We start from the raw sequence: 14,338 nt of genomic DNA on the forward strand, positions 1-14,338 counted from the left end.
CTAATGCCAGTAAGACAGAGATTCTCCTCATGGACACACCTGCACCTTCCTTTCCTGTCACTCTCTGGCCGGCCTCCCTTGGCCCTCTTCCTGCTCCCACCTGTGAGGCTAAGAACCTCGGGGTCCATCTTCAACTCCACACTCTCCTTTTCTTCTCACATCTCTGACGTTTCTAAGAAGTCAAACTACCAACTGCATCTCCTCAGAGGTATTCTTCCTTTCCTTTCCTTCCCCCAGAGGCTCACTGTCTCTAGAGCTCTGGTTCTCTAGGATGGACTACTGCAACATCCTTTTTCTAAATCTGTCTGCTTCTACTCTCAGCCCTCTGCAACTCATCCAGAACAGCACTGCAAGACTTGTCCTTGGCCTCAAGCCCAGGGATTGTATCTCTCCAGCACTGAAATCTCTGCATTGGCTCCCAGTGGCTGCAAGGATTATGTTCAAGACCCTCTGCATTGTCCACAAGGCCTTCTGGGGCTTGGGTCCTAAATACCTCCAACTCTCTCTTCGTACATACCTTCCTACTCGAGCTCTTTGCTCGTCCACCTCCAACTCCCTCAGGGTCAGTCGCTTCTCCAAGCAATCAGTTGGTGGTAGATCTCTTTCTTCAGCTGAGGCCTCCCTCTGGAACAGCCTCCCTTCCTCTCTGAAACTTGAGGAGAACCATCTCCGGTTCCGGAAGCACCTCAAGACTTTCCTCTTTGCTTCTGCCTTCTCTCTTCCTCTCGCCTGCTGATTTCCTGTCTGATACTGCACTGGTCTCCTGGCTACCCTCTGATTTCGGGCCCATGTCCCTGCCCTCCCAGTTGCACACCTGCACTTCCTCCCAGTGACTCTTGCACTTGGGTCTGTATCTGTAACCCTACAGTCCCCCTTACCGGCACTTTTGGACACCTGCTGTCTGCACTTACCCTTGCACCTGTCACCTGCTGGCTGCACTTCTTGTTATTGTTTTTATTGCATGTACAGAACTGCCCCTCCCCTTTCCCCTCTCCCCTGCACTTGCATGATCTCAATGTCACTTGGCTAGTACGATCCCTGTCTCTGTCCTCCCTCTGTTTCCCCTTCCTTCTGTTGTTGCACCTACAAACACTTGTGTATGCGCGTTACAAATGCCATATCATATCATGTCCAGGTGCTGCCATTGTACACCAATAGCGGTGCTGACCCTACAATCAGTAATCCAGGAATAGCAATGGCAGTACCAGGGACACCGGGAGAGTTGTTGGGTGTAATTACAGGTACCCCTGGTGACTCCACAGTGAAATCCATGCAATCCAAAATTCAGGTAATATTCAGGGCAAAGAGATTTGACTATATTCTGAAACCTCTGCTCTAGACTTTCCCTTAATATTTATTTTTGGGCTATCTGAATTTTTCACTCATCTTAATTTTTTGGGGCAAATTCTCGCATTCCATTTTTCACCTTTTTCTCCTTTTCCCCCTTTTATCTCATGATGCCCCCAATGCCGGCCTAGAACAGAACAAGCTACCATTTTAAGCCCTGACTCAGCTACAAAAATTCTTCCCCTTTTTATTCGTGGCTTTTCAATTGCAATGCGTGTCATCAGTTGGTTGCTGGCGGGGAAATGATGAAAAATAGATAGCGGAGAACGTTTTAGAGGCTAAAATGTCAGCGTTGAATATTTTGGACATGTATGTCAGCGGGGAGGGATGCTGAAAAGGATGGGGCATGTGCCGAGAAAGGCGGGGAGGGTGAGTGCAAACAACTGCACATTCTCTTTCTTCATACTAGAGACCTTTCAACCACGGTGCATTAAAGGAGTCGTTTCCAATGAATCCCATTGGGAGACTCTCGCTCTGCAGATGTTCCTCAGTAGCACAATGTATGATCCCAAATGTGCATAATATTGTATTGGCTGTGTGATCAGCCCTTTGATTTTTCATCTCAATATGTGGACATTCCCCATCGTCTATAGCGCCTGTCTGTAGATGGTGTGTGATTACAATGATGGTAAATTGCCCTTAGAGATGGTGTGTGATTATTATTCATAGTCCAAAATGAGTTTCATTCGGAATTCAGCACCAATTGCCAGAAAGTATTTCACCTGGCTGTAGTAGATTTACTTTCGGCCGACCTATTTGGTCAACAGCAACCAATGTCGAAAAACCAGGACTATTTCTCAGTATAAACATTGCTTTGTTAATCACATGACTTCCCCTGGGAAACTGTCTAAGCGGGAAGTAGAACTAGCTGTTCTCAATCTAACACGACAGCTCATTGATTCTGCCAGCAGCTATGCTCAGGGGCGTTGCTAGGTCTGGATAGGATCTGGGGCTAACTTATTGTCAGGACTCAGGGCTAGCTAGCCTTTTGGTGTTAGCCTCTGAGCTTCTATCTGGGGTTTACAACCAAGTGTCCCGGGGCTACAGACCCCACAGCCCCCCTAGCATAGCCTCTGGATATGGCTCTGCTTTTATTTCCTAGAAACCTAATTTGATTGTGTAAATTAAAATATCAATGAGGCCAATTCACAGAGGCTCTTGAGTCACAAAGGGGTTATCGATATTAACTCCCACTTACTCTTGACTTCAGACATGAATTATAGGGCTAGTTAAATTATCCTTTGCCATCATAAGCCACTGCTCGTTGGGGGATCAGTCAAGTTTAGGTGAAGATTGATTGAACCCCCTCTTTAAGGAGCCGAGGCTTTATTCATTTAAATCCAGAGACTTGTCTCATACTCTGCTTTAAGTTTGTCTGTTGTCTCTTGCAATAAATGTGATCTGCCCCATAGTCAGTGATTTCCTCATGTCCCCAGTCCACACCTCTACTTGTACTTTAGACCCCATTCCGCTGCTCTACTTGAACTGTAGCCCCTAATCCACTCCTCTACATGAATGCTAGTCCAATATCCACTCCTCGGCCTCAATGCTAGTCCCCAATCTACTCCTCTGCATGAATGCTAGCCCACAATCCACTCCTCAGCATGAATGCTAGTCCCCAGTCCACTCATAAGAATGAATACTAGTCCTCAATCCACTCCTCTGCATGAGTGATTGTCCCCAATCCACTCCTCATCATGAATGCTAGTCCCCAGTCCACTCCCCAGCATGAATAACTAGTCCCCAATACACTCCTCTGCATGGGTGCTAGTCCCCAATCCACTCCTCAGCATGAATGCTAGTCCCTAATCCACTCCTCAGCATGAATGCAAGTCCCCAATCCACTCCTCTGCATGAATACTAGTCTCCAATCCACTTCTCTGCATGAGTCCTAGTCCACAATCCACTCCTCAGCATGAATGCTAGTCCCCAATCCACTCCTCTGCATGAATGCTAGTCCCCAATCCACTCCTCAGCATGAATACTAGTCCCCAATCCACTCCTCTGCATGAATGCTAGTCCACAATCCACTCCTCAGCATGAATGCTAGTCCCCACTCCACTCATCAGCATGAATACTAGTCCCCAATCCACTCCTCTGCATGAATGCTAGTCCCCAATCCACTCCTCTGCATGAATGCTAGTCCCCAATCCACTCCTCAGCATGAATGCAAGTCCCCAATTCACTCCTCTGCATGAGTGCTAGTCAACAAACCACTCCTCAGCATGAATGCTAGTCCCCACTCCACTCATCAGCATGAATACTAGTCCCCAATCCACTCCTCTGCATGAATACTAGTCCCCAATCCACTCCTCTGCATGAATGCTAGTCCCCAATCCACTCCTCAGCATGAATGCTAGTCCACAATCCACTCCTCTGCATGAATACTAGTCCCCAATCCACTCCTCTGCATGAATGCTAGTCCCCAATCCACTCCTCAGCATGAATGCTAGTCCACAATCCACTCCTCTGCATGAATGTTAGTCCCCACTCCACTCATCAGCATGAATACTAGTCCCCAATCCACTCCTCTGCATGAATGCTAGTCCCCAATCCACTCCTCTGCATGAATGCTAGTCCCCAATCCACTCCTCAGCATGAATGCAAGTCCCCAATTCACTCCTCTGCATGAGTGCTAGTCAACAAACCACTCCTCAGCATGAATGCTAGTCCCCACTCCACTCATCAGCATGAATACTAGTCCCCAATCCACTCCTCTGCATGAATGCTAGTCCCCAATCCACTCCTCTGCATGGATGCTAGTCCCCAATCCACTCCTCTGCATGAATGCTAGTCCCCAATCCACTCCTCAGCATGAATGCAAGTCCCCAATTCACTCCTCTGCATGAGTGCTAGTCAACAAACCACTCCTCAGCATGAATGCTAGTCCCCACTCCACTCATCAGCATGAATACTAGTCCCCAATCCACTCCTCTGCATGAATACTAGTCCCCAATCCACTCCTCTGCATGAATGCTAGTCCCCAATCCACTCCTCTGCATGAATGCTAGTCCCCAATCCACTCCTCAGCATGAATGCAAGTCCCCAATTCACTCCTCTGCATGAATGCAAGTCCCCAATCCACTCCTCTGCATGAACTTTATTAACACCTGTCCAATTCTGCAGGAACATCATTGTTCCAACATGCATGCTTTTCTCACCCAAAAGTCTTCCCAGAAAAGTTTGGGAACCACAAGATGTATGTAGAATGTACTCAATAAATGATAGTAGGGTGTAGCATGGGGGGATTAGCAAAGCTGCCTGCTCAAATTAATATGTTTACGGAAATGTCTAGGATATTGTAAGAAACAAGATACTTGCCACGGTGTTCCAGGAAATATTTTGCGTTCATTAACATTCTTCCTCGAGGTTTCAACTCGACCTGTTTTTTGGGGGTAAAAAAAGAACACTCAGGATCAGAGAGAACCACGAGGTTGGAGGCTTTACCGGAAAAAGAGCATCTTTCAGACAAGTAGCTTGTGATTAAAAAAAATGTGCTGCTGTTCGGTACAGACAGAATCAAAGATGGCTATACTGTGCATTGCTGGTTTTCGATTGGGCGATTGCGATATCCTGTGACATGTTAGGATTGCTAAGTCTGTTCAACAAAAACAGAGATTCTGGAGGCAGGCAATGCAAATATGCAATTAGTTTACTTGCATTCGAAATATGTGTGCATACACAGAATCATTATTATTTACTTTAAAAACTTCTTTAGAATTGTATAATTTATCATGCACACATCTTCAATGCTGAGCATTTAAAGGATTCTGAAGGTTTCAAGTCTGTGCCAATTCAACCTTTAAAATAAATTACATGGCAACTGCAGTAAAACAGTAACACTTATATTATAACATGATAATATAATATAACATAATTCCATTATTCTGGACTATAATCCATTACGGTGAAAACAATGTAATACATATGTAACTGCCCGTATCTTAGAACATTGTGTTAGTGTCCATCCACTGTTTCTCTTCATCCGACTGTGCATGCTTACACATCTGCAGATACATGTGAATGGTCCAAGACTCTCTTGCCGTTTACTTTGAACCATCGTAAAGGAAATCTGATCTTTTTGGACAGCAATTCACACCACACCAACTACATCAACGTGTATTTCAATTAGAACCAAGCAAGACAACAAACGCGCTTGCGTGCACACACACACACACGCACACAGGCACGAATACACGCACATGAACTCACACGAGCAAACACACACACATACAGACACACACACACACATGCGCACATACACACTTACTCACATGTTCTCTACATCAATACAACCATGGATAAGGTAACAGATTAAAGGCAATAATTTCTGTTCTTAAGAGCACCAGAAACTTGTGTTGAGCCCAAAAAAACCTTTCCTTGTTAGATGTTAAGGCCAAGACAGTGCACACATCTCTCCTACCCTTATCACAATATCTGGGAAAGTCTTTGAAGCTGCTGCAGAACTACGAAAGGGTGAGCTGTGATTTGGAAGAGTTTTATGGTGGTGATTGGGCCAACACTGAGCAAACAAACGGCTGGCTAATGGTTGTTCAAGAATTAACTAAAATTCGTGGTCTCTCTCCCTGAGTAGATGACATTTGACAGACACCAGAGGGTGTCACATGAGTCAGGGGGCGGGGTGGTCTTCCTCTGTTCGAAGATCATAAGATGATCCATGTGCCGGCTATCAATTTTGAAAGGAGCTAATGACTTGATTGTAGGCCACATCAACAAAGGAGCAGATGGTTCAACCACATGTTACGTTTCTTAAAGAAAAGAAATGTGAGGTTAATTAAAATTAAAATCATGCACGTTATTAGAGATTGCCATAGGTTTACATGTAGGATAAAACAATTTCCATTTCCCCAGAAACATAACTGTCACTGAAATTATGCAATTATCACTGAGCAGTTTATGAACAGATCCATCTAATTAGACCACTATCCTAAAAATTCGACTTTGGGAATCAAAGCTATAACCTGAAATGTGATTATGGCTTCCCAAAAAAGTTTCAGAGTGGTGAATCGGGGACAGGGTGGCTCATTTAATTAGACTTTTGTATATTGAATCTTGAGACAATAACTTTTACCCTTTTTGCAGAAAACACCAAAAATCTGTCATTTAAACCTGCAAAGTTGTGCCAAAATGAGACAAAATGCATCATGTCTGGCAATATATTGTTTGTGGAAATTATCGATACATTGAAACAAAGTGTCACATTGTAGATTTTAGCTCATAATTAGGATATGTTGGGGTGTGCTTAGGGGTTAAAAGAGACACACAATGGGAAAATAGGGTCTCTTGCCAAAATGAGGATTGTCTGTCCAGAAGGAAGAGATAACTAAAAAGAGGAGAGCTGTCTGATATGATCGGAGCTTTCTAAGCTTACTAGAGTGCTGTAATATAATTGGAAGGAAGAGGGAGGTGGATAGAACAGGAAGAAGACTAACATCTGGAGGGAACCAGGAGAAGCAAATAGAGGGATGGATTCTGTCGGAATCCATGACTGAACCTGGAGAGGCTGTCTAACCAAGCTCCAATGTTTCCCCTGACATGATCCAGGAGCCTTGATGACTTTCCTGACCACCAAACCCAGAGACTTTCTAAGTGAGTAAACTTATCCAACCAAACAGAATATTGGTAAGGTTCTATTTGAATCAATGTCTTCCTCTAAATAAGTATCCTGGCGTGGATATCCAGGAGTAGATCCCTAGTGTTTTCTTAGTAACTAATAATTCAATTAATTCCCACATAGTCAAAGAACATGGGTGGAAGTTTGGGGAAGTGTAAAATCACTGATCCCTCTCCCAGCGCTGATAAAGATATAACCATTTAAATTAATTGGGTATCCCCACATTATTTTTGCCAACCCCAACATTCCCTAAAAGGGAGGGGTGCATTTAAAAAAGAAAACTCTCAACTGGGCAACATTCCCCAGACCATGCCCTAAAACAGAGGGGTTCTGAATGATAAAGTGAATCACTTGGTTGGAGGTGGCCAGAAAAGTAAGTTCCAGGTTAAACAAATGGAAATAACTAATTAACAAAAGGCACACCCTCTGCTGAAAGTGTGAAAGAGACTCCAAATTGACGAAAGATTTTTACTGCCTAGTGGTAAATAAACAATTAAAATATATGGAGAAAAGTGTTTTGTTATTGAATGTTTGGAGATTTGAACACTGTTGGAAATAGAACGTGCATAGGGATGTCAGAGCTGAATGGCACTGCGCATGAGAAGTGTTTTGTCATTTGAAAAGTGCTACATGTTATTTAAAGTAAACCCAGGCAAAGTATATTGTGAAGTTAAATTGTTCCATCTTTTCCAGGGCGCTGCACAATTCTGTACATTAAGAGTGTTTTGTGAGTGACCTAGGCATATGAAGTATTCAATGGGCCTCATTACGAGGTTGCTGGTCCGGTAACACCGGTACCGGTATACTTGCCGGTACCGTTGTTACCGGACCGGAAAACTCCGAGATGTGCCGCAGGAGCCTTTCATTCCTCCAGGTCTGCCCTGGCGGAATGAAAGGCACCTGCGAGCACAGCATGCCTGTTGCCCCGGCACCGTTATGAACGGTGCCTGGGCTACAGGCATCGCCTTTCCCATTGAGCCCTATGGGGCTGAAATGGGAATTGGGATCTACCGGCAACCGCGAAGGGGCAATTACCGGGTCCAGTAGGGTCGGAATACCTAAGAAAAAAAATAATTATCTGGACAAACATAAAAAGTTCTGGATACCTACTTTTGTCCACTTCTTATTTTAATCATAGTGTTAATGCTACAGAGTCAGTTCAGTACTTACGAGTGCTAAAGGGAGATTTTTGGTAAAACCAAGGCAAAAGCCCCAACATTTTCAATTGATCTTTGCTAATTCCATATCCATATCCTCAGAGAAAATTTCCAAACCATATGTGATCAAGGGGGCAAACCTCTGTAGATATAGCATTCAAATAGAGATTAAGGAATAACCTCCCAATTTAAAATTCCCTTCACTGATCCTAATATAACTGCTTTGTTGTTCTTTTTTCTATTACTATTCTATTATTTTCTTCCCATTAAACATATCACACATTTCCATCCCAGGTATTTAATTTCCTTCACTAACTCAAGTTTATGGTTTGACATGTACCATGAAAATGATTTAGAATTGCCTGCCGGATTCCTATAAAACAAAAATCATGATTTTCGATTTCTCTGTATCAATAGTTAAATGATTTTTTCTCAGTGTGTTTGGGTTTTAGATCAAGAGTTCTTTGTAAGCCCACTTAAGTATGATCAAATAGCACCAAATTGCCCGCTAATGATGACAGGCAAGGTTTATGTTGCCTAACTTCAGTGGTACCGAGTGTTCGATTTGTAGGATTGCACAACCGATAGATAGATATTACACAAGAATGCTGCACGCACATAGCCCTGTTTAATGCTGCTCACCGACTGTGGTATCAGAGTGTAAAATGTCTGCGCATCTACACCATACCAAGTCTAAGCCTGCTTTACAAAGCTCGGCGATTAGACAGCTTCTGCACACTGTACGAAACGCTCGTGAAAAATCAATATTTGCCACAAATAATGGAGGTCCATCTTTCAGCCTGGCACTTCTCGCCAAAGCAAATGAAAGCAATAGGCTTTGGTTATTAGAGCAGCCGTCGCTTAAGCCGATCTGAAACAAATGTAACATTTTGTTATCCGACGACCATATTAACATTTTGCACCCTTAAGTACATGTCTAGAAAAATAAAAAAATTAAGCCAAAAATGTAAACCATATATATATACATGTTCACATTCCTGTAACGGGCAAAGGTAAGAACAGAAGCAACATTTGTTTTTTAATATACCTGATAAAACAGCATCTGTTGTTCGAGAGGATAGCTCAGGGGCAATGCGTTTGTCTTGGAAGCAAGACAACGCAGAGCAAAACTGGTTTGAATCCCGGTCCCACGCTTAGAGACTGGTCTCCGGTATTAAGCACGTTGTAAAAGTGTAACTAACATTTAGAATGCATAATGCAAAGCACATTTACTTAGTAAAAGGGAGCTATCAAGAAAGCTGAACTAGCTTCTTCTCGCCTAGATTAAGTTAATATGTTTTATAAAAATCACTACACTACATAAATTACTTTCTTAAGCCAGGTTTAACAAATAAGTGACTGCCTTTTTATGATTTGTACACTTTCCAGCCAACAACATAGGGAAAATTCAGCGTACTCTTAACTGAGAATACCAATCACAGACTAGGAAGAGGTATTCGCACGTGGGGAAGAGCGATCAGCCAATCGGGTGGCTGGAAATGCTGGCGAGAACACACAGTGTACCACCTGCAGTGTCCAGCCACCTGGGGCTCTTCTCTGGGTGGAACCATCTTGACTGTGGGGAGGAAACAGGGAGTCCTTCCTGTTGTCTCCCTATGCCTCCACCCTCCCCGACCACTCAAAAACATCCTGCACCCTTGCCCACACCCTACCTCCACACTTACCTGCTGGGACGTAACTTTATGCTCCACTCCCAGCGATTCGTCCCACTCGTGGTGGCCACCACAATTGAATACGGTTTACTAAGGTGGCCGCTATCTTGTTTTATTTAAGGGCGCTTGGGCTTGTGCAATACACGCAGTCCCCCAAAAAATAAATATAAACTATTTGCACCCCGGATGAACCCCGTGTTGGAAATAGCAATCAACGCCACTCAGGAGACAGTAACGACCCTGAGCACTCACTGAGGTCCTCGCTTTGCTCAGGCCAGCCTAGGGCCAGCTTGGCAGGCCGGTAATGGGCCTGCACATCCCCCTCAACAGAGGCGATTGCTATAGTCTCTATTTTCCTTCACTTCTCTTCCGCAATGGGCAAATCGCTCACTTATGTGGGTTCAATTTCCAACTAAACCTATTCGTCAAGAGGGTCAGCTCTTCTTGGCACAACTTTAAATTAGCATATTATGCCCTCTATCACCTAGAGTTAGTTTATAGAACTTTCCAAGTTAATAACCTGTGAGTACCTTGAAACTGAGGATATGGACACAGCATTAATCCAGTTTCCATCTCCCTTGTCGGCTACCACAGTCGATTTAAGAAATTGCTTAGTACCCATGGGTATCAACTCAGTTTTGGAACACAAAGATTTTTTAGAGATAGCTATCATTACCACCCTCATGGGGTTGGCATACATACTATTTTTCACTTCATTTTCATATTGTACATTTTTGGGGAAGCGACTTTGAAACGAGTCATAATAATTTGGCGATTCATGTAGCACTTCATGCCAGAAAACTCCAGTACTCTAAGCACTGTAATAATTGGTTTAATTATGATCATCCAATCATGGTATTCAGTTTATATTCATGTCATGGGGGTGAAGGGCTGAGTCAGCTTGACTGAATACCAAACAATTGTTGTGCAGCATTATCCATTTCCCAAAGGGAGATCATTGCACTGAAGCTACCTGGCTCATAGGTATTATGAATTCAATTGGTCAATCCTTTATAACAGATTTAAACATATGAAGACGTTCTTGTCCAACCATCATGACCTTAGACTTATCTATGTTTACTATAAGGCTCTGGTAATTATAGAACCGATCAAAATGTTCTAGTGATTTAACCATAGCTATCTCAGTCTTCGCGATGACCATAGATGTATCTGCCAGCAAGAGTAGAGGTATCTTCTACCATACATTTTGGGTACATCAGAGGTTGCACTTGTATCACCGAGTCAAGAATGTTGATATATAAAATAAAGACAAAATGGCCAAATCACAAACCTAATGAATCCCCTGTGCAAAGATGTATTTAGAGTGTTGGCTATCATTGCCAAATCTCACTGATGCCCTATTCTTTTTATACAGGGAAATTACACACTCAAGGAGGCGAAATGGATAATCTTCTCGGATTACAAAAGAAATATTTCTTTATTTGCCAACTTTCCCCTATTAAAAGATTCAGAGATAAGCGGTGGTTAATGGTGCTCTTTTGCTTCTGAATTCCCAATTGGAAGACTGAGGTAATATTATTGTCTACAAACCCTGTTTCCCATGCACAAGATTTACAAACGGTTTATCATGGGAGTCCAGGAGTGAGATGGGCTGGCCACAGCTTGAGTTACATTTTTCAATTTCAATTTCAATGTTGGTAGGTGCTATTGTCAATAAATGGTTTCTTATTGCTTGAGACGGCACACACTCAATACGTGGGAGGCTGGGAGAATGCCAATGCCTAAACATCCTACAAACATGAGTTCAATAAAAAGGTGTTCAGCTTTTTCCTAAACTGCAGTAGGATGGATGTTGTCCTAATATCAAGTGGGAGAGCATAGCATGACTTGCTACTGACGACTGTACAGGACTTACCAAATGTTCTTGATCTGCGAAATCTTGTAGTGGACATGAGGTAAAGTGACGCAGATCAGAGGGATCGGCTAGTATGATACAGGGTAAGCCTCAAGGTAACGTATGATGGAGCAGGACCACTAAGGACTTGTGAATCATGGTTAGAAGTTTAAATTGAATGCTGGCATGGACGAGGAACCAATGAAGCCTCTTAAAAATCAGAGGTATGTGGTCTTCCCTATTACTATCAGTAACCGTGCAGGCAGCCATGTTTTGAAGAATCAGCAATCAATGAATGATGGATTTGGTACAGCCAGCAAAAACAGAATCACAGTTATCCAGTTCAGACGCAATATACAGCCCTGGCTAAAGTCGCACAGGCAGACTCGGATAGGACGGGTCGTAGCTGTTTAAGAAGCATGAGGTGGTAGTCAGTGGAGCCGGTTAGACTGCTAGTGGGTTGTGCCATGGACAATGCAGAATCTAGTATTACCCTGAGTGATTTAGCTCAGCCCAGTCTTTGAATTGGACAGCTTGGTGGAGAAAGGTCCGCAGATGCAGGGAACTCTTTCCAGAGTGTATGTGATGGCTGTATCAGAACTATTTCAGTTTTAGACCTATTAAGGCCCAACAAATTTGATGACATCCATAGTAACATTTTTCTGAAATACAGACTGGATGAATTCCATATTGTCCTCTGAACAACCCATCAGTTTGAATATGATCTGTTACTTTCTGACTCTTTATTATACAAAGTGAACATTTATCTCCATGAGTCAGGGATTACCAGTTCCTTTTTAGTGTTATTAAATGAAAATAAAAGTATTGGACACCAAACACCTGGTTCATGTTTGCCACAGTGTGGCGGTGTCAATCCGTTCCCAGGCTTACCCTGGCATTGAGATTTCAGTGCGTCAATAATCTCCTGTAATGTAAACTCTTCGAGTATGGCACTCCCTTGCTTTATAAGGGTCAGTGATCTCTTCTTCTAACTTCTCAATACATATATGGGGAAATCAGGCAATGACGTAAAGTGGTTGAATAGTGCCCCTTGGTAATTGGGACCAAACTACAGTGCTTAAACACTTTCCTTATTTGAAATAGACATTTGTACTATTCACTCACTACTTAAAGTGCTACTGCATACATACCTAGAGTGCATGCCAATAACCAGTTTGAATAGATAAAAACAAAGAACCCATCATATAAATATATTATAAACAGCTTAAAATAGAATCCACAAAAGAGGCAATTGTTCAGTAAAAAACATTAAATTGGAGCAAAGTATTCTATGAAAGGACCCCATATCTGATTAAACAAAGACTCCCGAGTTCACTTCTTCTGTACCCTTCTCTCTAAAGACAATTTACCCATTAATTCCGAACACCGTTGACTCACTACAGGTGGGTTCTAAACCTTCAAACACTACTTATTAACAGTGCCCCAAATAGAAATGTAGGATATCCTTTTCCTTTCCAGCTGCATCCCATCCCGAGTTCACCTACTATGCTTGATAATCTCAAATAAATGTTCTCCAGAATGTCACAATTCCATGTGCATGTTACAAGTAAGCATACACTGCATCTGCACTGAATTCTGTACATTTAGGTCACACATATACCTGATTATTCCTGTTTACTGGATTTCATCTAAGAATGATGCCACCAACACACTAATTTTGAATTCATGCAACCTGTGTTTTGTTGACTCACATATTTCACTTGTTAACTGTAAGCAGTACCATATATGTTCTATCTGATATAAGTCGTATCTGGTATACTAGATATATAAGGTTGCCATTTTACTAACATCTGATCACCGTTAAGGCTATGAGTATAGCAATTACTGCAATGATAGGATATGCTGACTTGAATGCTTCTAAAAAACATTACCACCATTTGCCAGAAACAATACATCACTGTTCCTTATACAAAATGCCATTAATTATATGTATTTTAGTTTTGCATAGTATGTCTACCATATGAGTGCATGTTCTACATTTTGCCCACTACCAGTACCAAATTACAGATATACACTAATCCTCCTGTTCAATGATATTCTCCCCCATGTCCTCGGGGCAAGGGGACCCAATCTTGGCATTGACAGCCCCCCCAGGAGAATAATGCAGAGGAGGACCATCAATCTTCTCTTTCAGATTTTCTAGAAGAGTTTGCAAATCATCCAGGTTATCATCTATCTGCTTCCCGATTAGCCTCTTTGGGGCATTTTCTATAAATATGAATGACTTGTTTCTGTACTCAGCTGATGCAATCTATCAGTGTTAGGCTGCCCTTTGCTGTCCAAATGGCAAAGTGCACCTCTGTGTGCCCTTCCACTTCAACAATAGCTATCATATTAACAACGCAATTTATCAGTGTTAGGTTGTCCTCTGCTGTCCTAATGGCAAAGTGCACCTCTGTGTGCCCTTCCACTTCAACAATTCATTTTAACAAACAGAATGAGCACAGTTCTACGCGATCACCTTCACCTTCCACTAAAGCAAACATTCGGAATAATTTCAAGTTACTTCTCTTCTCACAGGGCACAGGGGTTCCAGTGTCAATGAACAGTTAATTACCGGCTCAACATTTCATTCTCTAAAGAGCGAAACGCTGTAAAATAAATGCCTCTTCACAAGCGAAAACTGAAAGTAGGTGCTGTAATTATGCTA

The 14,338-nt window shown here is 42.6% G+C and overlaps 1 protein-coding gene across 1 annotated transcript in view; it reads right to left on the bottom strand.

Annotated features, from left to right (window-relative positions):
• PRKCQ (protein kinase C theta) overlaps positions 1-14,338 on the bottom strand; it is a 450,885-nt gene that overhangs the window by 163,052 nt on the left and 273,495 nt on the right. The window contains exon 3 of the mRNA XM_069629668.1: positions 4,669-4,729. Coding sequence (XP_069485769.1) covers positions 4,669-4,729 — 61 coding nt within the window. The remainder of the gene's footprint in view (positions 1-4,668; positions 4,730-14,338) is intronic.

Source organism: Ambystoma mexicanum, chromosome 12 (assembly GCF_040938575.1).
Source record: "Ambystoma mexicanum isolate Mex_15411 chromosome 12, UKY_AmexF1_1, whole genome shotgun sequence".
Taxonomy (NCBI): Eukaryota; Metazoa; Chordata; class Amphibia; order Caudata; family Ambystomatidae; genus Ambystoma; species Ambystoma mexicanum.